The sequence below is a fragment of the Poromitra crassiceps genome, assembly GCF_964638095.1.
Source record: "Poromitra crassiceps genome assembly, chromosome: 3".
NCBI classification, from domain to species: Eukaryota; Metazoa; Chordata; class Actinopteri; order Beryciformes; family Melamphaidae; genus Poromitra; species Poromitra crassiceps.
Genome location: NC_139625.1, coordinates 27,404,811 through 27,430,546, shown reverse-complemented (window position 1 = coordinate 27,430,546; position 25,736 = coordinate 27,404,811). Strand labels below are relative to the sequence as shown.

The following is a 25,736-nucleotide window of genomic DNA, read 5'->3' as shown; positions in this document are numbered from 1 at the left end:
AGGTCCAGTGGACGTGTCAAGGCACAGTGTTTCAGAGACAGGCCAAGTGGACGAGGCCATGCACAGTGTTCAGAGACAGGCCCAGTGGAGAGGTCAGGCACAGTGTTCAGAGACAGGCCAGTGGAGAGGTCAGGCTCAAGTGTTCCAGAGACAGGTCCAGTGGAGAGGTCAGGCACAGTGTTCAGAGAGACAGGCCCAGTGGAGAGGCCATGCACAGTGTTCAGAGACAGGTCCAGTGGAGAGGTCAGCACAGTGTCAGAGACAGGTCCAGTGGAGAGTCAGGCCACAGTGTTCAGAGACAGGCCCAGTGGAGAGGTCAGGCACAGTGTTCAGAGACAGGCCCAGTGGAGAGGTCAGGCACAGTGTTCAGAGACAGGTCCAGTGGAGAGGTCAGGCAACAGTGTTCAGAGACAGGCCTACACTCATGTAATCTGTCAGACGTATGCAGGATCCGACAAAAATAGAACAGTGGCCATCTATTAACATGGGCGAGAGTCGATCCGTCAGTTTTGCCGGATCTGCAGCACAGCCGTAACATAGCTGGTGTACATTGTAACGTAGCTGGTGTACATTGTAACGTAGCTGGTGTACATTGTAACATAGCTGGTGTACATTGTAACGTAGCTGGTGTAACATTGTAAACATAGCTGGTGTACATTGTAACATAGCTGGTGTACATTGTAACGTAGCTGGTGTACATTGTAACGTAGCCTGGTGTAACATTGTAACGTAGCTGGCTGTAACATTGTAACGTAGCTGGTGTACATTGTAACGTAGCTGGTGTACATTGTAACGTAGCTGGTGTACATTGTAACGTAGCTGGTGTAACATTGCCTGTACAGTCCTCCTTGAAAACCAAGTGCAGCGCCTGAATGTCAAGCTAAAGCTCACACAAGCAGTAAAACACTGTGTTGTAAATAAAAGCACACATTTCAGTTTGGCCACATCATCGCTTGGACGGCCCGCTGTCTGTCTGGACTTGCAGTGGACATGAGGGAAATGACCCCGGCTCTGTAAGGTTGAGCTCTTGTTGTGTTTGCTGCTGCTGCGGGAGGGCAGTGAGGGGGTGAGCTGGACATAGCCAGGGGTCAGTCAGGGTCTGTGGCTGAGCAGGACTGAAAGTAGCCAGCACCATCCATTCCAACTGCAAACAGTGAAAACATGCAGGAATTCACCAAGGCCACAGGCACAGGTGTGCACCCTAAGAGCTTCCCTCCTTTTCGCCGGGCATCTGAGGAAGGGAAGGATTTCCGCGTTGCACAGACACGTTCAAAGGCATTCCAGCCATGTTTTGTTTGATGCATAAATTTAGAGCGGTAAACAACAGCTACTATCTGTTGAGATGATTTATAGTGCGGGAGTATGAGAGGATGAACACTGCCAAACAGCCCGTGGCAAAGAGAGTTCAGTGGCATTTGTGTGCCTAAAACACACCACATTAATGTGTGATTCTAGAAAGAACACCAACATGTAGTAACAAAACGCCCACTGAGGGCAAGAAAAAGGCAGATGACAATCTATGGGCCAATTAAGGACATCCAATTGGGCCAGAGTGCAGCAATCAGAGTGGGAGGCTGCCACTGATGAAGCCAATCAACACAAACAAACAACAACACTTACAACTAAAAAAGTGCAACTGAGATTGCAGCTATTAGAGAAAATGCAATTAATAGCACGCACGCATGCACACACACCCACACACACACACACACACACACACACTGTAACTCTCACACCCCGCATGGGAGGCGGGCGGCACTTAGCTAGGGGTCAGCACAATGAGGTCTGACAGTGAGTTCCCAGAGAACTGAGGATGGCAGGGCTTTTATAGTCTTTGGCTGAACTGATAGTGAGCAGCAAACAGCGAGGCTGGAGAGGCAGATTGGGACTCGTAAACAGACAGAGAGGTTTAAGTTTAAGTGCCCTGCGCGCGTGCACACACACACACACACACACACACACACACACACACACACACACACACACGAAGGGGATAAAACAGCCCCAGAGCTCTTCAGCAGGAGAGTGACATCATAAAACGGAGCCGCAGTAACAAGAGTGGATACATAAAGGACGCACCTATTAATGGGAGTGGGTTTGACGGCAGAGCGGCAGGGGAAGGTTTAGTCAAAGATGATGGTATTTCAAGCAAGACAGCCCAACTTCAACTCACTTCCTGTCATATTTGTCACGTGGGTTTTGCCCATGGTTTTCCACGGAAACAGCCACTTACTTAGGAGACTTTCGGCAGGTCTGAGTCTAATGTACCACGTGACAATTTAGGAGACTTGCTGTTACCATTTGTTAGAATTGGCGGAGCCTGCGGTGACCCATCTATGTAATATAATATCTATGGTTTAGTCTGGAAGCTTCCACTGGGAATAATGACAAGCTCATGACGGCTTCACTCCTCATGTCAGGATACAGCCCTACCAATCTGAATACAGCTCCAATTATCCTCCTCCACCACAAAACCACGGACAGTGACCATAATGTCAACATTCTTAGATTTAGGACTCTAGTGGGGAAAAGTATGTTCTCCTACACTGGAGGGGTAGCGTGGAATAGCCTACCAGCCTACCAGCGTCACTTAAATCCATTGGCTCTAAAAGTGGCTGATGGCTAACCTGGTATGATCCTTCCAGGGTCTGTTGTTTTTAACTATTCATTGTTTACATATTTGATATTGTTTCCAAATTTTAGTTGATTGTTGCTGTTGTATCTGTTGTTGCCTTGTCTGTCTTCTTGCCAAAAAGAGGACCGCAGTGGAAATAAGATTTTGATTTTCTGTGTTTTTATCCTTGTTAGTTATGTTATGTTATATTGTGGTTTCTTTCCTGTGTTTGTGGTAAGAGGGGACTATTTGTGTTTGTTTCTTTTAACTTTCAAATAAACCAAACCAAACCAAACCAAACCAAACCAAACCAAACCAAACCAAACCAAATCCTCCTACCACTGAGCACCAGTGAGAAAGTCTTTACTGAGGTCATAAGTGAGAGGTATCATCCCATTGACTTCTATACAATCGTACTTCTATTTGCAGTCATATTAAAATTCACTCTCTGTACAGTTGTCATGAATGGTGAAATCCTATAATAATCCTAAAATAAGAATGCAAAGTCTGTGTGAGTGAGTGAGCGGCCACAGCTATGCCACTTTATGTGCGATCACGCTGAATCTTTCAGGAAGTGTGAAGAACACCGCTGCGGGTGCCCTAACAGAGGCAGCTTTTTGAATTAGGTAATTAGGGTCGACTAAATGGGCAAAAATGAGTCAACACAGGTTCAGCACCATGGAGAGATCCGTTCGTTAGCTACTGATGGAGCACACCTGAGTGGAGGAGCACAGCTGAGCAGAGTTGGAATCAGCCAGGGAAGTGGACTATGAAAACCCTCTGGGGTGAGAGAGGAGAGGCTGTATGCCAACTCTGTGAGCGAGGCCTGACTAAATGGCCAGTGACTGTGTGCTCCCACAGGTATCAGAACTATAATAAGAATGCAAAATCTGTTTGTGTGTGTGTGTGTGTGGTGTGTGTGTGTGTGTGTGTGTGTGTCCACACGTGTGAGTGTGTGTGTGAATGAGTGAGTGAGTGAGTGAGTGAGTGAGTGAGCGAGCGAGCGAGCGTGCAGAAATTGTGTTTGGCCACAGCTATACAGCTATGTCATTTTACGTGCGATTGCACTGAATCTTTCAGGAAGTGTAAAGAAAACACACCTGCAGGTGACCTAACGAAGCCAGATTTTTGATTTAGGTCATTTGGGCCGATTAATGGCCGAATTTGCGATGCTGCGCAGCCACCACTAGTTGCACAGGGACACACATCACCGTTCTGCATGGAGGCGCAACATTTACACTCGATACACTGCACGGGACCAAAACTATAGAGACCAAAACCATTTTTTCGAACCAGGCTGTAAACATGGTTACTTCTGCTGTAAAGTTGGGGCATTTTTAACATGGGGGTCTATGGGGATGGACTCGAACCTCAAGTGGCCATTCGAGGAACTGCAGTTTTTAGCACTTCTGCATTGGCTTCAATTTTCCAAGACAGAGGTTGCCGCTTTACCGCATCTATATTCTCTAAACTCTGTTTCTCAGACTCTATAGGGTAGGATAGTGCCTTTCTTAACACACTACCATTGTTCTATTCTTGTTCTTATATTCTATTGTGTATACTGTAACTGACTATGCATAGTGAAATATTGTATATTGTGTAAAGAATTGATTGTTTATACTTGGAACTGACTGTATAGTGTAATATTGTATATTTTTGTTTGATAATGTGAGAGGAAGCGTGTAATATTTCAGGTGCCCTGGTTGCAAATAACAACAAAGAATCGTGAATCCTGCACTGACCTCTGCAGTCAGGCTGTAATGAAGCATCACATGAGTTCAGTCAGAACACTGAAGTCATGTGACACATGCACTCCATCAGCTGATCTCCAATCACATTCAAACAAGTCAATGAGGCACACTCTGCTGTTGACCCAGGTTCATGCAGAAACTCCCTCCACCACCTGCAACCTCCAACTGCTACTATCTGAGGGTGTTTGTGCAAGCTATTTCTGAATTATGTCTCCTTGTATGTTCTTGTCATGGTTTTCCTATATTTCATATTGAACGATATATTCTACTATGTTATATACTGTGGGTTTTTATTGCGCTCACTGCAGAATGTCTTACATGCTGCTTAGATTCATAGCCAGGGGAGCGTCCTCAAGAGCAGAGCCTTAAAAAATGCAACTGTACAACCATTTATAGCAATAAATGTTTTGGACTGAAAGATAAATCATGGCACAAACAACCGAGTAACTGGCACTGCCAGCCCTGCTGCATGGAAGGCAGGCATCTGATAATCACCTATAGGAGGAACAACAGACTATTTTCTGCTATTAAAGTTCAAGGCACACCTTTATCAGCTTTGAGGGTATTTACAACTTACAAGCGTAAAGTGTTGGGAGAAGCAGTTATGTTCTCTGCTTCTCTCTCATCTTTAGCATCTTTATGAGACAGAATAGACAAAGGAAGACTGACTTTGAAGTATCACTACTTTAAAGTTCACCTCACGCCACTGTTTTTATCTGTTGTTTTTTTACATAGTTGATCCAAGGAGTGTGTGAACAACAACAGAAATCCACAATCTGTCTCGGTTAGTTTGACGATGATTAAACAGCCTTCGCTGTTTTGGAAGCTGTTCAAACACTTCCCAGGGCAAAAGAGTACAAGTCTGAGAGAGAGAGAGACAGAGAGAGAGAGAGAGAGAGAGAGAGAGAGAGAGAGACAGAGAGAGAGAGAGACAGGGAGAGAGAGAGAGAGAGAGAGAGAGAGAGAGAGAGACAGAGACAGAGAGAGAGAGAGAGAGAGAGACTTGATCTGCCAAAAGAAGTACATTACAAACTAAACTGCTGCCCTGACTGACTGTGTCTGGTGAAAATCCATTTAACAGTACGGTCGAGGTTGACCTTTCCTGTGTTCTTTCTACTGAGAAATTCACATACAGATTTTTCCATGGAGGGAAAAAAAGCAACTTTGCTGCCATTTTGTAGAATGCAATGCAGTGTTATTTCCTTTAAAATGTCAGCAAAGCCACATCACATGTTGAAGATGAAACACAACCAGCACCACTATCCCACACACACACACACACACACCTTCCCTCCCTCCCTCCACACACAACATACTTCTCATTCCTTCTCTGTTCCTTCCATCTACAGAGGGGGTGCAGGTGTTATAGGCTTTGGTACCAGTAGGAGCTTTATTTGATATAGGACAGTAATTAAGCTAATAACTGGTTGCACTAAAATAAGTCTGATTGTATAGAAGTGAATGGGGAAAACGACCCAAATTCTCACTTGATTTATGACCTCAGTAAACACTTTCCTAGTGGGTTTATGGTCTCAATTAGGGATGTTCATTTTGAAAAATGACCATAATCGAAAATCGGGGAAAATTAACGATCAATTATCGATTATCGATCATATTAATAATTTTTTTTTTTTTTTTTTTTAACAAAATGAATGCCTATGGCAGAAAATACGAAAGACAACGTGTTCTCCTCAATGAACTCTTTATTTCAATGTGTCTCCTCTCCAACACTCTGCTGTCCCCGGCGCATGCCGGTGTGAATTCCTCATGTTTAAAACAGTTTTGTTGGCACAAAGGCCCATGCCCAGCCAGAAAACTAGAGACTATATGAAGCTCCACCTCACGTTAGTCGGCTGTGCAATGGAGTGGGGCGAGGAGGAACAAATTCCACCCAAACCTAGTCCGCAAAAAAAAAAAATTATAATAATAATAATAACAAAATCGATAAAAATTCCACATGATCGATTCCATTCCTTAACGATCAATTATCGATTTTCGATAACTGATGAACATCCCTAGTCTCAATCGCTAGTTTCAAGTCTTCTTCGATCCAGCATGGTGTTCATCTTGTACATTATGGTCTTATTTACAGTCAAACAGACGATAAAGCAGATTTGGGGCGTGATTGACACAGGTTGCCTGTCCAGTGATCACGCAGCTCTTCTCATCCAAATATGGTCACTTCTGGCTCCAAGTAAACCAAGATGGCAACGGTCAGAATGCAAAACTCAAGGCTTCAAATGGGTCCAGAGTCCAGAAACCAATGGCTGATATCATGGTGGCTACGTCCATATTTTTACAGTCTATGGTTAGGCCCCTCAGATGAGCCCCTAACCAGTAAACCCACGACACCAATGTAAAAGAGATGTTGTATTCTCATCACATCCAGTCCAGCGAGTGCTGGAGTAATGGCATTGGCCAGTCACCTTCTCCATCACCTTCTCCAGTAACCAGACCATGTAGGAAGCCTGTGTGTTGAAACGAGGATAAAACGCTGACTGTAATGACACAATCATAAATTGGTAGTTAAGTTGAAAAAGATGGATGTCTTTTGCAGAAAAGTGGAATGGATAGAGAGACTTTGAATGTGCTTCATCTCTCTCTTTCTCCCTCCAGTACTTCCACGCATCATCACTATACACACTCATCCTTGCTCACGGAGCGGGAGACTCAACCATGAAATGAACAGGAGCAGCGTGAACTTTGACTGGCATCTTCACACTGTGCCGGGATTTATGTGGCTCTCTCCATCTGAAGGAGCTCCTGACAATAAAGAATAACCTGATGCATACTGAGGAGGAGGCGCTGTAAGACGAGTTAACATAACCCATCTACTGTCCCACACACACACACACACACACACACACACACACACACACACACACACACACACACACACACACACACACACACACACACACACACACACACACACACACACACACACACACACACACACACACACACACACACACACACACACAGGGGCGGACTGGGATCATAATTCAGGCCGGGCATTAGATACCAAGCAGGCCAGGCCGATACGGCCGACGCGCGTGCCGGCGTCCGAAGGGCGGCGGCGGAAAATTTGGGGCGTTTGAAGCTCAATTTGGGCCGTTTGAAGCCCAATTTGGGCCGTTTGAAGCCAGATTTGGGTCGTTTAAAGCCAGATTTGGGCTGTTTGAAGCCCGATTTGGGCCGTTTGAAGCCCAATTTGGGCCAAGTCCAATTTTACAATGAGATGCACCCACTTTAAACCTGAATAAAGTAATAAAACCACTAGTAAACCAGTAGGCGGCGCCTGGCCTGCTGTTCAGTGAGTGGCCTGGCCTGGCTTGCAAAAAAAAAAAAAAAAAAAAAAAAAAAAAAAAAAAATTTTTTTTTTTTTTTGGCAGGCCAGGCCACCGGGCATTTGCCCGACGTGCCCGATTATGCAGTCCGCCACTGCACACACACACACACACACACACACACACACACACACACACACACACACACACACACACGCAGGCACACACACACACACAGGCACACATACTATTATGAAACATACCATTAAAGTACACTGGTGCAGACACACACACACACACACACACACACACACACACACACACACACACACTCACACACACACACACACACACACACACACACACACACACACACACACACACACGCTGAGGGACACGAGGAACCAAATGCACTATCTCGGTTTGATCACACTGAGCTCCTTTCCTATTTCCCTTCTTGTGTATGTACCGTATGTATTTTTGTATTTTGTGACCGAAATTAAATACAATATGTTTACTTGCAACGGTGATGAACTGTAGAAACTGAATTGCCCCCCGGGGATAAATAAAGTTTTCTCAACTCAACTCAACTCAACACACACACACACACACACACACACACAGGCACACATACTATTATGAAACATACCATTAAAGTACACTGGTGCAGACACACACACACACACACACACACACACACACACACACACACACACACACACACACACACACACACACACACACACACACACACACACACACACACACACACACACACACACACACACACACACACACACACAGTACAAACAGTACTGTACAACATAGCCTACTTTTCTTAACCTTTGAAGTCAAAAGAGCATGTACACTCTATTCCAGCAACACCTTGTTCACATTCAAACTGTTTCACACATGTAACAGTCGGAGCTGCCCAGTACAACAACCACAGTCTGCTGTTGTATTTCAGCAGTTTGTTGAAGTCATTCATTTCGCCAACAGTTTACAGAGATTTCATAAGCTTATTCTAACTTCTTAGAGAGGCTGAAAGATATTGCAAAAAAAACAACAACTATTTGCCATAATTTAACAGAATATAGCAATTGCGATCTAAAGCGTGATTCATATAATCTAATCATACATTTTTGTTTCTTTAAAAAAAGAAGAAAGGGTCATGCAACGTAGGGCTGTGGCGATTCACTTATCTCCCGATTCGATACTATCACGATTCTTGGGTGCCGATTCGATTTATATTGCGATTCTTAAGTATTGCGATTCTACGATTATTGCGATTCGATATTACGATTTATTGCGATTTTTGTTTATTTTTTTCTTTTCTTTTTTCAGTTTGTTTGCTTTTTTACACTAGATTAGAACATGGGAAAAGTTGAATCATACACTAGAGACTGTATATTATATATCATGAGTAGGGCTGGGCGATATAGTTAAAAACAGGGGCGGACTGGGATCATAATTCAGGCCGGGCATTAGATACCAAGCAGGCCAGGCCGATATGGGCCAACGCGCGTGAAATTTGGGCCGTTTGAAGCCAGATTTGGGCCGTTTGAAGTCCAATTTTACAATGAGATGCACCCACTTTAACCCTGAAGTGTAATTATTACTTCAGACTAACTAATAAAGTAATAAAACCACTAGTAAACCAGTAGGCGGCGCCTGGCCTGCTGTTCAGTGAGTGGCCTGACTGCAAGCACCCAAATTTTTTTTTTTTTTTTTTTTTTAATTTGCGATTATCGATTCTGGAATAAAAGATCGATCCAAAAAATCGTGACATTAAAAATCGCGATACTTAGGTGAATCGATTTTTTCCCCCACCCCTAATGCAACGGTAGATTCCCTGCTTTCCAACACGAGGGTCACAGGTTCGAGCCCCCGTGTTACAGACACAATTGGCCGTGTCTGCGGGAGGGAAGCCGGATCAATGGTATGTGTCCAGGTCGTTGCACTAGTGCCTCCTCTGGTCTTCGGTGGGGGAGGGGAACAATAGCGGGAACCACCCACGTGCTACGTCCTGCAAGTTAAACTCCTCGCTGTCAGGCGTAAAGAAGCGGCTGCCGACTGCACATGTATCAGAGGACGCATGAGCTGTGGGGGGGGGGGGGGGGGGGGGGGGGGGGCACACCAGCAACTGTCTGAAATGGCAGGCGAGAAAGAGAGGCTCCATAAACATCTGCCTGGTTAAGCAGACTGAGAGAACAAACAAGGCAATGTCAAGTCCGACTCGGCCACCATATTCCAGTGTTTGCTGTGAGGAAGGCAGCCACGCCCAGACAGCCTGGAGTTTGCCGTGTGCAGATCCATCTTGGCAAGGATACACAGCACTGGCACTCTCTTTCAGCACATCGCTATAAGCCAGGCCATTTGTCTGCTACCACAAGGCCCGCTGTCAATTGACTGTGTTTTATGGAGCCAGAGGGAGATTACCTCCAACTCGGTGCTCCTCTCTCTTCTGTGCACCGCCTTGCAAATTTATCTCAACAGCTCTGTTTTTCACATAGTCTGAATCAGCCTCAATAATGGGCTGCAGTCTGACTGGATCGTGTACGTCTCAGTTCACCATGACATATGGAGACAGGCAGTGTGAGCCTCCTCACAGCATAAAGCAACCACACACACACACACACACACACACACACACACACACGTGTGCGCACGGCACAAGCACAGACACGCGCATACGCACGCGCACACACACGCGCACGTACACACACACACGCACTCTCTCTCTCTCACACACACAAGACACACACACACACACACACACACACGCACGCACACACATTCTCTCTCTCTCTCTCTCTCTCTCTCTCTCTCACACACACACACACAGACTCACACACATGCACACACACGCAGGCGGTTCCCCCTAAATTGACAAGTCAAACTGATTAATTCCCACTGGTTACATTTCTAGTTGCATTTGTGTTCTTTGCTCATTGACATTTGTGGCTTTGTTGCTGCGTTCTCATGCTCTGCAGACCTCTGCTCTCCTATAACACATTGCCCTGTCAGCCTGGACTAAACAGCCATTGTTTCATTGCAGTCTGGCCCATTGTAACACATGATCCTTCCCCAAACAGGGGCAAACTCATTCAGACAAGCACTATTATACATGGCGTTGACTCTTCAAATATACCAACAATGAGAAACAACAAAAGACTACAGGTGTTGTCAGATTCTTGGTATTACCTGGTGCTTCTATTCAAAGAATGCCAAACTGATCCTGCAACAAAAATAGATCCTCCGTTCTGATTGGCTGAGTCACGCTTGAATTAAAATACTTGATAAAAGGCACACCTGTAGCCGATTATTAAATGTTACTTGGTAATTGGTAAGGCAGTGGCACTAACCAAAAATTACCACCCATACCATACTTATGTGTTGCTTAGCAACCATGTTGTTTAGCTGCTGTTGAAGAGCTATGTTGCTTCACAGGAAAATGTAGACTCCCACACACTCTTCACTTACATGAATTGTATGGAATGACACAACGTGTAGGAGTCTATGGATTTCTACATTGTCCTCCTCCTCCAAAAGCACCTGGCGCATACGGTTGCGCAAAGATGACCTTTTTGTTATGCTTGACAGGAAAATAACATTTAATTATTGATGAAAAAACCACTGCTTCATAAAAGCAATACACCACTTTGTGAAAGCAATAAGCCACTTCAGGCCGTGATTCACAGACATTTTTAGAAGAGCGGCGAGGTTCTGTCAGGGAAGACGCTTCACAGACTCTGCTGCTTCATTTTCTCATCAGCACAGGTATAGGTACTGGTTAGTTTGACTTTTTGTACCATGGCCATGCCTTTCTCCTGACCTGAGACTCAGCCACAGAATTCTTTAGAAAGTGACCACATTGACGGAGTAGCTAGTTATTTAGGAAAACAGGTGGACCGTGGCTATTTGAGTAGCGTCAATGAGAGAGACACCGCAAACTTCACAATAAGTGAAGGCGTCAGACCTAATTCCCTGTTCTAAACAGCTCTGCTTCAGGAACATCTGGACGCCTCTCTGTCTACATCACAGTGGCATGCAGCCGCGGCCTGCACCAGGCTGCACCAGGGCCAGATGGCCAGAGGAGGACACATTTGTGTAAAACCTGCACATATGCGTGCGTGTCTGTGGATATATGGATGTGCAGGTGTGTTTGAGTGCAGAGATCAGACGAATGCATATGTGAGACTGAGTGGGCATCTGCTCAGGAGCCTCAGTCAGCTCCTGTGTCGTCTTGCCCGCGGTGGCTGTGCTCTCCCCAACAGCCCGGAGTGACTGGCACTTATTCCAGGTGGACGATTCCTCAACCTCCTCCAGCAGATCCCCCTGATGAGAGATGAAAGCTGATGGGCAGCAGCCTCAGTGCAGTGTTGCCAGATACAGCTGATGGTTTCCAGCCCCAAGACCAGCTCAAAAACCGCCAAAACGCACACATAGCCCAAGCAACTGCAGATCTATGGAAACAAGCGACTCTGTCCATGCGCCCAAGCCCATTCCCTGCACAATGCAACCCAAAACAGCCCGATAGGCCTTTTTCACAGCAGCCATGTTGTGTCTAAAATGCAGGAAGTAACACAGGTGGTCCAGAACATGAATTGGGGTTTCCAACTTCCAGTCCATTTAGGTGTTCTACTGCTGGGGCCCTAATTAATGAGTTGGTTACACCTGTGTTTACCCTGCCTTTTAGACACAAAATGGCGGCTGTGAAAATGGTCCATTGGCGAAAGCCGCCCAACCTGAGTGCCACGCCCATTTGCAGAGCCATCGGCCCCGGCATCTGCGCACCCTGAGCATGTTTCCTGTAGCACCCTGAGCATGTTTCCTGTAGCACCCTGAGCATGTTTCCTGTAGCACCCTGAGCACGTTTCCTGCAGCACCCTGAGCACGTTTCCTGTAGCACCCTGAGCATGTTTCCTGTAGCACCCTGAGCACGTTTCCTGTAGCACCCTGAGCATGTTTCCTGCAGCACCCTGAGCACGTTTCCTGTAGCACCCTGAGCATGTTTCCTGTAGCACCCTGAGCACGTTTCCTGTAGCACCCTGAGCACGTTTCCTGTAGCACCCTGAGCACGTTTCCTGCAGCACCCTGAGCACGTTTCCTGTAGCACCCTGAGCACGTTTCCTGTAGCACCCTGAGCATGTTTCCTGTAGCACCCTGAGCACGTTTCCTGTAGCACCCTGAGCATGTTTCCTGTAGCACCCCGAGCACGTTTCCTGTAGCACCCTGAGCACGTTTCCTGTAGCACCCTGAGCAGGTTTCCTGTAGCACCCCGAGCACGTTTCCTGTAGCACCCTGAGCACGTTTCCTGTAGCACCCTGAGCATGTTTCCTGTAGCACCCCGAGCATGTTTCCTGTAGCACCCCGAGCACGTTTCCTGTAGCACCCTGAGCATGTTTCCTGTAGCACCCCGAGCATGTTTCCTGTAGCACCCTGAGCACGTTTCCTGTAGCACCCTGAGCATGTTTCCTGTAGCACCCTGAGCACGTTTCCTGCAGCACCCTGAGCACGTTTCCTGTAGCACCCTGAGCACGTTTCCTGTAGCACCCTGAGCATGTTTCCTGTAGCACCCTGAGCATGTTTCCTGTAGCACCCTGAGCACGTTTCCTGCAGCACCCTGAGCACGTTTCCTGTAGCACCCTGAGCACGTTTCCTGTAGCACCCTGAGCATGTTTCCTGTAGCACCCTGAGCACGTTTCCTGCAGCACCCCGAGCATGTTTCCTGTAGCACCCTGAGCACGTTTCCTGTAGCACCCTGAGCACGTTTCCTGTAGCACCCCGAGCATGTTTCCTGTAGCACCCCGAGCACGTTTCCTGTAGCACCCTGAGCATGTTTCCTGTAGCACCCTGAGCATGTTTCCTGTAGCACCCTGAGCACGTTTCCTGTAGCACCCTGAGCATGTTTCCTGTAGCACCCTGAGCACGTTTCCTGTAGCACCCTGAGCACGTTTCCTGTAGCACCCTGAGCATGTTTCCTGTAGCACCCTGAGCATGTTTCCTGTAGCACCCTGAGCATGTTTCCTGTAGCACCCTGAGCATGTTTCCTGTAGCACCCCGAGCACGTTTCCTGTAGCACCCCGAGCACGTTTCCTGTAGCACCCTGAGCATGTTTCCTGTAGCACCCCGAGCACGTTTCCTGTAGCACCCTGAGCATGTTTCCTGTAGCACCCTGAGCACGTTTCCTGTAGCACCCCGAGCCCCTTCCCTGCACCCCGCCTCATAGCAGAAGGCAATTTCCTCTTGTGATGGGGATAAGTGATGGAGTTTGGCGGCAACACCGGGGTCAATCCACTTTCAGTTCACTCAGCTAAAGATGTGAATTGAAACTTCAATATACATAATAATGACTGGGCCCTCATTCCAGGGCCCCGCGGTCGCCTTGAGGTTAGAAAAGCGGGCGTGTATACCGGGAGAAGGTCGGCTCGTTGGAAAAGCAGGACCAGCTGGGAAAACCTGGAAGCGGGAAAAAGTGAATGAGAACAGCTTTCGTCTCCTTTAACTACCACTGAGGTTGTTCCAGTGTCAACAGGAGAGGCCTGTGGTTGTACTGCGCAGCTCCCACGTGGGAATGCTTGCGATTGTGCGAGTGTAAAGCAGGGTGTTGGTGAAAAAGCGCTCACATGCGTTGCACAGTCAATATTCCCTGGATAAATAAAAGCTGAAAAATAGCCAAACATCATGTCTGGTAAAACATTAACCCTTTTTTGTTCTTGGAGTGACTGAATCAAAACATGGATGACTGCCAATTTGTTTGTCTCATGTGTCCCACAGTGCTGCACCGTTAGTCTCAAGGAAGTGGACATAATGCAAACAGCAAACAAATGTCTCACATTAAGGAGTCGCTGCGAGCTGCTGAGAGCTGCTGCGAGCTGCTGAGAGAATGAATGAGTGAGTGAGTGTGTGTGTGAGTGAGTGAGTGAGTGAGTGAGTGAGTGAGTGAGTGAGTGTGTGTGTGAGTGAGTGAGTGAGTGAGTGTGTGAGTGAGTGAGTGAGTGTGGAGGCGTGAGGCCGGGTGGGATCTGAAGGCCTGCATACTGCTGAGACACAGCACAGGATGACTGATGCCTGTGGTCTCTGCAGCGCTTGACACCAGATTATTGCCCTGCGGTTTAATACAGCACACATGCCATAAAGCACGAGTCACACTGCATGCAAGGATGAAATGGGAGACTGCTCTGCCCAGGGTCGGCCCTCCATCCTCCCGTCTCTTCTCTCATTTCCTCCTGTGCTCTGTAGCAGGCAGACACACATGATGCACCTCCTGTGCTCTGCAGCAAGCAGGCACACATGATGCACCTCCTGTGCTCTGTAGCAGGCACACATGATGCACCTCCTGTGCTCTGCAGCAGGCAGGCACACATGATGCACCTCCTGTGCTCTGCAGCAGGCAGGCACACATGATGCACCTCCTGTGCTCTGCAGCAGGCAGACACACATGATGCACCTCCTGTGCTCTGCAGCAGGCAGGCACACATGATGCACCTCCTGTGCTCTGCAGCAGGCAGACACACATGATGCACCTCCTGTGCTCTGCAGCAGGCAGGCACACATGATGCACCTCCTGTGCTCTGCAGCAGGCAGGCACACATGATGCACCTCCTGTGCTCTGCAGCAGGCAGGCACACATCATGCACCTCCTGTGCTCTGTAGCAGGCAGGCACACATGATGCACCTCCTGTGCTCTGTAGCAGGCAGGCACACATGATGCACCTCCTGTGCTCTGCAGCAGGCACACATGATGCACCTCCTGTGCTCTGCAGCAGGCAGGCACACATCATGCACCTCCTGTGCTCTGCAGCAGGCACACATGATGCACCTCCTGTGCTCTGTAGCAGGCAGGCACACATGATGCACCTCCTGTGCTCTGTAGCAAGCAGGCACACATGATGCACCTCCTGTGCTCTGCAGCAGGCACACATGATGCACCTCCTGTGCTCTGTAGCAGGCAGGCACACATCATGCACCTCCTGTGCTCTGCAGCAGGCAGGCACACATGTAGCAGGCAGGCACACATGATGCACCTCCTGTGCTCTGTAGCAGGCAGGCACACACGCACACACACATGCACCACTGAACAGGCTGCAGAGCGCCTCAGGGGCTCAGGTGCTTAGAGGTGAATAGAATGATATGGTCATGCTCTGTTTTAACTCTGCCCAGCTCCAGTTTCACGACCGGAGGGAGATTTTCACACAGCCTCTTTCTATCCCTCCCTCCCTCCCTCCCTCGCTCTCCTTCCTTCCTTCCTCTCGCTGGCCATCCGTCTGCCAGTCACCCTGTCTTGTCAGCTCTCCTGGCACAGCGTACACCTGTTCCAGCCCAGGTCGCCCCCCTGAAACCCTAACCCACCATAAAGATTGGGGAGAACTGACAGAAAGGTCGGGGGTCAATCAACAAAGGAGAGGTAGCACCCCCCCCCCCCCCCCCAAACCCGCCTGAGAAACAGTAGCCAGCCAGGTAGATCTGCAGCCGCTCCGCCCATCTGCCAACAGCCCCCTCTCTCTACTCTACTGCTTTATCTCTCCCAAGGGGGGAGTTCCGGTTGTCAAAATTGAGGCCAAATGCGGAAGTACCACAAACTGTCCTGTCGTTCCTCGAATAGCTACTTGAGGCTGGCTCCAAAAGGGAGTCATTCCCCATTCATCCCCATGATAAAATGCCTGACTTTAGAGCAGAAATAAACATGTTTACAGACTGGTAAAAAAAAACGGTTTTGGTCTCTATAGCTAATTTCACCTTTAATGCCAACTCTACAGGGGGTGAATTTTTATATAACTCACCTGTTTAGAGTAAAACAGACGTTAAAAAAGACTATGTTTTTGGCATGATTGACAGGTCAGCCTGTCCAGTGATCACGCAGCTCACCAATAACGGGCCGATAGTAAGCGGCGCTGCGGCTCTTCTTCATCCAAATTTACGTCACTTCTGGTTCCAAATAATGGCGATGGTCAAAATGCCAAACTGGAGGCTTCAAAACGCCAGTCCACAAATCAATGAGTGACGTCACCGAGGGATATATGCTCTCTCCCTGACTTGCCCCCTCCCCTCCCCTGCCCTCTCTCACACTCACAGTGCCATCAGCTACAAAGCACAAGTCCTGATGGCTCCAAATCTGTAGGGTCAGGAAAAGGGCAAATGGACGCAACATAAAGTCCAACACGTGAGGTTCAAGAAAGCAAAGACTAACTCATTTACACATGTATTACTGCAGCAGAAATAAACACCGGCACAAAACAAAGATAAACAAACGCATCATACAATGCCGCACTTTTTGGCCCGGAAACATTTGTTGAATGACGCAGTGCTAAGTCATTTCCCTTTCTCCATACTTCAGGAAGCACAAGAAGTTTGTAACACTTAGATGGATTCGCTGTAGTACTAACAACTCAGGACTCTAGGTCAAGGGTCAAATAGGGAACAAAGTAGCAACAAAACAGACATGAAGCAAAATGTGTATTTGTGATAATAGTTTTGGCCCATTGTTAAACATTCAACATGAACAACGTCCTGTAACATGGGCCCACATGGTACAAATACATTCCTGCAACCACAATCATAGCCAGACTCACATTATAACCATCTAAAATAGGCTATAGCATATATCGACAGTGCATGGTAGTCATTATCAGCTGGTGGTTTGCTCACTCCCTATAAAACCCCAATAAAACCCTGCACAGATCTCCACAGTGAGCTGGTTTCCCTGTGGCCAGAGGTCTAAGGCCAGAGGTCTAACCCTAACCCAGCAGAAAGGTGAGGCCTGGCTGCAACTGACCTCAACCTCCAACAGCTCAACTTACTCCAAATCTCCAAGCCCTCAGAGGCCTGCAGGACATTCTCTGTTAATCAGTCAGCACAACACTGCAGCTCGCAAGGTCCCACGCTGCTTTTCATGTCGTAGTATTTATGAGTGGGTGTTAGCCATGCTGGCCTTGCATTCTGTGCCACAACATTTCCAAACCCTTGTGTATTTGCCTTCCACTTTATATCCCTTAGCACTCCCTGGCTGGCTATACCATAACACAAACATATATTTAAGAAATGGCAAACATCGGAAAATATTCCGGGTCCCAGCCAATAATCAGTGAGAATAAGGCCTTTGGGGAAAACAAACACAAAGTATTCTCTGCGGCAGTCAGTGATGTAGTTTTTCTGCGCTTTCAAATTGTTCTTTCGGGGGCATTCTTTCAACGTGAGCAAAGATGCAGCCCCTGGCATATTTCATCAAAAAACTCTGATCTTTTTAACTGCCTCTCTCCCTGAGCGCTGCCTCTGCTGGTTGGGGGGATACGGAGAGGGGGTGGCCTTTTCAAAAAAGAGATCAAGTGACAGCGCTTCTGTCTGTGCTGTGAGCGAGGGCTTGAGCCCTTCGAGCCGGACCATGGGTGAGGAATTACCGTCCTTACAGGTGACAATAACTCCAGGCTACAGGGCCTAGCCAAAGCTAATGGCCTATTGTTGTGACTGACAGTCTCTTTCACTTTTTCATGAGTTCGCTGACGGCGCACGCACAAAAAACACTTTCCTCTCATTTCATCTCATCGGCACGCAGGACCAAAATACTATAAGTAACCCTTTCAGGTCAGAGGTATAGGAACGGGGGGAAGGGGGGGTACTATTTATGAGCTGAGGCTAAGCTAGCTGTATAGTCCTGTGTATCTGTATCTGTGTATGGCGGCTCACTGTTGACAGAACCCTTGATTACAGTAGGGGTAATTGGTTACTTTGAAGATGAGGTTAGCCTTTAGGAGATCATCTTTCCTGATATCATATCTCACCTAGCCGCCATGTCCAGCCCACATTAAGCACAGTGCATACTTGTTGAATCCAGACAGTCTGCTATTCACCATTGAAGTCACTCGTTACTTCAGGTTTTTAATTATGCGAATCAAGTGTATTAAGTGGGTGAATGTCTTTGATTAGAGGTGAGAATAAAGTCTGGAGATTGCCAGTGTCTCCACTGTTTCTGTCTGTCCTTTGTGGAAAGGGCATCTCCCCAGCCTTTGTGTTTTATTGTCTGCTGTCTGAACCACTGGTCTGAACACCATCAAATGTGTCCTGCCAGCGGAAACTTAAAGTGTGGTAGCTCAAGGACATCATTTAGCCAAGTTAATTTGGGGTTGAGCCCCTTGATACATCATCTTATAAAATATTTACAATTAGAAAAGCGCTCTAAATGTAAATGTGACGTATTAAAAGCAATATATTGTAGTAGTATCAGCAATGTCAAAGACTGCACAGAGCTGGCAATAAATACACAAACTAAAGACAAAGAGACACTGGAACGTTCCTCTGAAAAGGAGGCGGCCACTTAAGGGCAGTGAGCGTGAAAAAAGGCTAATTGCTGCCAACAGACCATCAAGACATCACTTGTCATCTTCAGTGTTCTAATGCTGACCCAGTGGATCTCTTGTCATCTTCAGTGTTCTAATGCTGAGCCAGCAGATCCTGCAGCAAACTGCACTGTGATGCAGACATGAAGCTCAGACGTGCTGAGGGGTGGGGAAAGACCTTTCCAATCTCCTCACTTCACTAAATATCTTGGAGGACCTTAAGCGGCTTCTTTTTTGATCAAGTTGTTTTCCCATTTGCCATTTTCTCCCCAATTGTACTTGGGCCAATTCCCCCTGCTGTCCCAGTCTTGCTCCACCCCCTCTGCCGATCTGGGGAGAGCCGTAGACTACAGTAGCACATACTTCCTCTGATACTTGTGCAGTAGCCAGCTGCTTTTTTTCACCTGACAGTGAGGCGTTTCACTGGCAGAGCGTAGCGCGTGGGAGGATCACGCTATATCCCCGCAGTTCCCCTCCCCCTGAGCAGGTCCCCCGACCGTCCAGTCCTGCAGTGACCAGGACTCATACCCCACCGGCTTCCCACCCGGCGCCGACACGGCCAATTGAATCTGTAGGAACGCCTGATCAAGCCGGAAGCACCGCTGTCGGGAATTGAACCCGGGTCTCCACGGTGCTAGACAAGTGCTTTTGCCTCTACACTACCCAGCAGGTTCTTTTAGGCCCAGACAGGAAAACACACAAGCATGTCTGGAAGGCTTCGCTGTGTATTTCCCAGTGAACTTTCCCTCTCATACTGTAGGCTTCGCGTAGGAAAGCACACGCACTCGACCCAAAACGCTCTTCCTTGAATTTTCTGCGCTACTACTGTTTTCAAACAATAGGTCTGCTGGCAGGGTGAGGGGGTCTGGGGACCAAGCTGACTTCCTCTTCACAAAAACGTGACGGCAGGCAGACAGGGCGGGAGGGGAAGCGGGACCGCATAAACAGTCTCCGCTCTCGCTTTCCCATGACAGTCGCAGACACAACAACAATGCAACAGGTAGCGTGGAGCTCCTCAGTGCCCCGTGCCAGACGCACCACCGGGCCACATGAGTCACCCTACTGACCCTATTCTCTCAGCGGAGGAAGCCCTGTGGAAGCGATCAGCCAGAACCACATCCACCCATCCAGGCCCGACAGGTGAGCAGCACAACCCCGGCGAGACAATGGCTTTATTATCCTTCAGCCCCGTCAAGCCCAAGCCCCATACCACGACCCTGCATGGCACAATAACAGCGTCCTGCCATCACTGTTTACCACCCCGGAATTAAGGCCAATTTAGCCATCAACAAGTGCAAAATAGGAAAAAGGGGGGCAGCTCTCATCCCTCCCTCCATGCTTCCACCCCTGGGGGGAGCACACAGCACCTGGTGAAGGCCATAAGTATGACTGGAGGGTCCCACACTAAAAAGGGGAGGTCAGTTCCCATGGCCAGATAATGGCAGATGGGGGTAGCGTAAATGTGTTTAGGGGGTGGACTGGACTCACCTGATACCTGAATATAGATCTGATATGCTTACAATCTCCCGCACAGATTAGACCACACATATTGAAATGTCAAAGAGCGAACCCAGGTGCTACAGAAATGTGCCCTTGTCCCTCGTATACCTGTTCCTGTATGAACATCAGTGGCTATGGGATTTGGGGGGAAGCCTGAGGAGCTGTAATCCAAGCCGAGCTGGAGACCTTCTCTAGAAGGACAACAAAGGAGAGCAGACCCTGGGGCGATCGCTGCCCGCCACAACAGCAGCACCAAGTCTGAGGGCCTATATTTAACAGCGGTGGGAATTGTGAGAGCAGCCATACAGGAACACTTTCAATGCACAGCGAAGGTCAACTGGGACTTAACTTCCTCCTCAGTCTCCGACGCGAGCGGCTCGCTTGCACCCCCCCGGCCACACCCTCTCCCCAACAGCAAAATAAAGAGATAAGCATTGTTTAGCCAAACAATGGGCCACTTCCAAAGCCTCAATACCGTTAGTTTTCACATCCAAGGCCAGTATCTGAAGTCAAGCATAGAAATCAACAACAAGAGGATGAAGAGGGAGGCTTATTGCTGAATTTACAAACCCTCAGCTGGCAAATGCAGCCCTATAATAATGTATTTTGACATGTGGTGTTCAAGCAATAGCCTTCAGCCATAGACTGCTGTCTCGTCCTTACAGAGATGCTGTCCCTTTGTCATGGTGAGTCCAGTGGATTCATGCAAGGCCGTAGCCATGGAGTCAACAGTCTGCCGGGGTGTCGGGGATCCCCCACCATAATCACAATCATGTCATCTATGCATACTGTAAGTGACATCATCAGTGATTAATGATGTCACTGATAATGACAGTTCTTCATCGTTTTGACTTGGTTGTCTGAGACCAAGGACCACAATGGAAACGAGGCTTGACTTTATTGTGTTTTATCCTTGATTTTGTTTCTGAGATGCATGTCCTTTCGTCATGTTTTCTTTTTACCAAACATCTAATAAATCAAATCAAATCACATGTCACAATGTCTATGCATATGTGACATCATCAGTTGACATCAATTCAATGGACATCAGTTGACATTGTGACATCAGTATGACACTGACGATGTCACTATTGACATGTCATTGCTTGAGTGACATCACTAATGACATCACAATTGCACGATACCGATCCTACTTATAGCCTCTGCAGAAAAGCAATGTCTATGACATCATCAGCGTCTGCCACCCAATATAGCTATATTATGATTACTGCCTTAGATTCTTGTCGATCATCATGCATTTGTCAATGACTAAACACAAGCATTATAACAGATTGTGTTGGCCTAAAATTATAAATTGGTGTTTATTGCTATTTATTTACTAAATAGGAATGGAGCAGAATGGAGACATTTGTTTTGATATGTAATCAAGCTGTGGGGGGTCTCTCAGGAAAGCAATATGAATTTGAAATAGAGATTAAATGAGGGGGGGAAACGTTCTTTCACAAACCTTCAGTGAACTTGCATCTGCCAAGGCTAGTGCTTGCTTCTTCAGCTCTGAAACTTTCATCTGACATTGTTGGCAGAGGCTTCCCTTCTCCTCCGACTCGGAGATGGGAACCGACCCTGCGCCCTCGGGGGGAGGCCGGCTGCTGCATCGCGCGTCCTCCGCAGAGTGGAGCCTTTTCCTGGGAGTGATATCGACAGAAGCCGGCGACTCTCCACCTGGACATCCCTCCACCTTCAGCATAAGGAAACGGCTCATAGTTAATTGTTTCAGAGCAAAAAAAGGAACAGAGCAACAGCTCCAGTGTTTGCAAGTGTGATGGTGGAGTTGTTTGTACCTTGACAACCCGTTTGTACAAGAGCACAGACTAACGTTACCTGTCCAACAGTATGCAGGCTATGCGGCATTTAGGCTAGCCTACTGTAGGATAAACTATGGAAAAGTTCGAACCTGCATGACCTACAAGCAAATAATTTTCCTAAATGATATCACATTATGTGCTTTAAAACACTTACAGTGAACCTGCGGTTGACAAGGTCCCTTCCATCATGAGTTGAATTTCCCCCAAATGAGTTCATGCTCCCAGAGATCAAGGTTAAACCTGCAGGAGAACTTCGCAAAATACCAAACTCAAAGGTTTTGCTGGTGGAAAATGCGAGGTAAAAGCCATAGGCGAGGCTGAAGGTTACCAGTCATCTGTCAGACCAGTAGCTGCTGATCGTGAGGAACATGGTGTGAGATGTGAGTCCCATAACTCCACAAGCAGTATTGGTTCACTACACGGCAGCGCGCAGGGGGCGGTGTACTGCTGGAATGGGAGGGCTTGGAAAACTTTCTGGCGCAGAATGGGGGAACTACACCGTACACGGGGGCTCAGGGCAGGGCACTAACCTCAAAAATGGACTGTTGCCACCACAGAGCAGACTGCACAGTGATTTAAAGATAAAGCTTAACAAGATGTAACTTCCAGTCGTTGTTCATCACAAGGACAGTGCAAAAAACCACCAATATACCAATTAAATAATTTATTTATGCCGGCCCCACCCTAATAGACAGTAGGCTGATTAGGCTCTTTATTGGACTTATATGACTGATATAAGCATACTTTAATTTAATTGTATTTGTTTATTTATTCATTTGTAATTTTTGGTCTATCAGGAATATAACCTACCCCATGTGTTAGGTTAGAATAAAATAGAATAGAATAGAAATTGATTTTGATGTGTAATTTGATGTGTTTTTATGACTATGAATATGAATATAAATGTCTATTCTGTCTTAATTTTGCATTTGATCTTTTTATTCCATGCAGGTGTGTTTGAATTGCTCCATTGTTTGCTCAGTTTCAGAGCACATTAGCAACTGTTGCCTCTCCCTGCAGTTGCAGGACTATCGCTGTGTGGTGTTGCTCTGGCGCCATCGTCTGGCGCGTGTAGGGAGTGGCCTTTCTCGGAGATTCGGAAGGGCGGGGGGACGGGGTTAAATATTTAATAATTTGTCAATTTTGAATATTTCATGTGGATGATGTAAGCGGCCGTGGCCAAACGCGTTGCCTCCCTCGACATCTGAAACGGGTTCCCCTCTCCCTGGCCTACACGACCCGTTTAGGAAAACTGCGTCTTTTGTCTTTTGGAGGCGCAACTAGTAGCAAATTAAACGATCTGACGGAGTGAATGAGGTCAGAAATCTCTCCAGTTCCACCACCAGAGTTGGCAACAACGATTAAGATAATAATTATAAACCTTCACTTATGATATCCCAAAAGCGCTCCTACATTACGACATCAATGTTAGCCTAATTGGGAGTGACTTCTCAAATTTTGTCCAACCTCCATCAAACTTTTGGAAGCCTAATTAGCCTACAGCTCTTGTAGTACCTCTTGACAAAACTTTAGTCTAAATGCTTGAAATAATTTATTTAATTGCTCATCAAATAATAGCCTATTGGTGCTAGAGTGAAAATGATCTGTCTGCCCTGACGCGTGCTCAGGAGCTTGTCCAATTGCCCATCACCTGTCCACAGAACTGCAGTTTTTATGAATGGGGGATGGGGGGGGGGGGTCGCTGGCAAATATACCCGTTCTTTTTGTGTGCTGCAAAAATTTGAGCAAAGTGTTGAATGCGACTAACTGATCGTAAGATATGTCCAGGGGGGGGGGGGGGGGGTTAGCGGGTCGGGTTCACTGATGCGCTCCTGAATCCTACAGACAGTCAACGCAGGATCCGTTGTCAAAGAGACACAGGTTATCAGTTGTCTTTCGTGTTGCCTGTCCATTTCATATGCAGTGATAAACACATGACCATATATAGCCCATATTTTTCATAATAATAATACTAATTATTATTATTATTATTGTTATTATTATTATTATTATTATTATTATTATTATTATTATTATTATTATTATTATTATTATTATCATCATCATCATCATTATCCTGTGTTTAAAAACAACACATATGGACACTCTTACCTTTGTCTTTCTCTTTAATAAGTGACTTGTAAATCCAAATATGATATCGGAGTCAACGAAGAATGTCCCCAGGTCTATGAGACTGGGGTTGGGCTTCCCAGCTCCAGAAGACCCCGATGAGTTTGGTAAAGCCATGTGGGATGTGTGTGTAGCAGCCTATATAGTATTCCACATCTACTTGATTTGTAGAGCCATCTAATTATTAATCTTTCATACCCTCCAAAAATATCCAAAAGGTATAATCCGGACATCCAGTGCGTCAGAGATAGCGCTCACACGTGCGCGTAAAATAATCTTCCACAATTTCCAGCGATCCGAGAAAACAATAGAGCAATACAATCCATCCGCAACGCAAACACGTTTACATCCATCGAAATACTTTTTGAGCCATCCCAGGGCTGCTCACGCCTCCTCTGTCAGCATTGCAGGTCTGACTGGGAGCGGAGGACCACCTTTTGCAGCCTCTCTCTCTCCTCTCACTCTCTCTCTCTCTCTCTCTCTCTCTCTCCTCTCTCTCTCTCAGTCACTCACTCAGGCGCCCTACCTCTCAATTCCCCTGTCAGTCAGTGATGCGCTGCTCTCCCATCCGATTTGCTGCAGCATCATAGCTACAGCCAGCCCCCACAAGAAGCTCCAGAGATGTAAAACACAATTAGGCTACTTCAAATCCTGGCCATAACCAATAACAACACGTCACCAATGCCATCATATTACAATGTTTCTTTGGGTGTTTGTCTGTGTGGTAGGCTACTCGTGAGTTAGTGACATTACCTTATGGTATTTTCTTTATCTCGTATGGTAGGCTACCAGAATATTAGATAGTCAGGATATAGTTTGCTGTGATGGCACCTACAGTATAGTAGGCTGTGTATATCATATTAGGATAAGAAAGTGAAGCACATTTGATAGGCTATTGAAGTTTGATAACATAGCGCAGTCAACCTGGATAGTCTATAACTGAAACCAGTGCTGTTATTGCTGTGCGTTCTGCTTTGCAATTGATAGGGCCTATTTGAATTGAACCCTTGTGTGAACACGGATACACTTCACTTGTTTTAAATAAGATGTTTGCAGCCATTGTCAAGAAATAAAGTCCCTTATCAGTCTACTCTGTAGGCTAATGTAGCTGAGATTCTTCATGATTGCCTCTCTCGGTAGGCTATTTCATGCATGCAGTCCCACTGCGGTCTAAACCTTGTTATCCAATAGATTGTTGGGTCAGTGAAGTAAGCTATAGCTGCGGTTCAATCAGGAGATGACCAACCTCACCTCGATCCATTATGTCGATGCAATTAGGCTGATTGGAC

The 25,736-nt window shown here is 46.9% G+C and overlaps 1 protein-coding gene across 1 annotated transcript in view; it reads right to left on the bottom strand.

Annotated features, from left to right (window-relative positions):
- kif26ab (kinesin family member 26Ab) overlaps nt 1-24,564 on the bottom strand; it is a gene marked incomplete at its 5' end in the record, with an annotated part of 99,714 nt that extends 75,150 nt beyond the window's left edge. Inside the window, 2 exons of the mRNA XM_083632789.1 lie at nt 21,960-22,190; nt 24,430-24,564. Of these exons, the coding sequence (XP_083488915.1) occupies nt 21,960-22,190; nt 24,430-24,564 (366 nt within the window). The remainder of the gene's footprint in view (nt 1-21,959; nt 22,191-24,429) is intronic.
- Between the last annotated feature and the right edge of the window lie 1,172 nt (nt 24,565-25,736).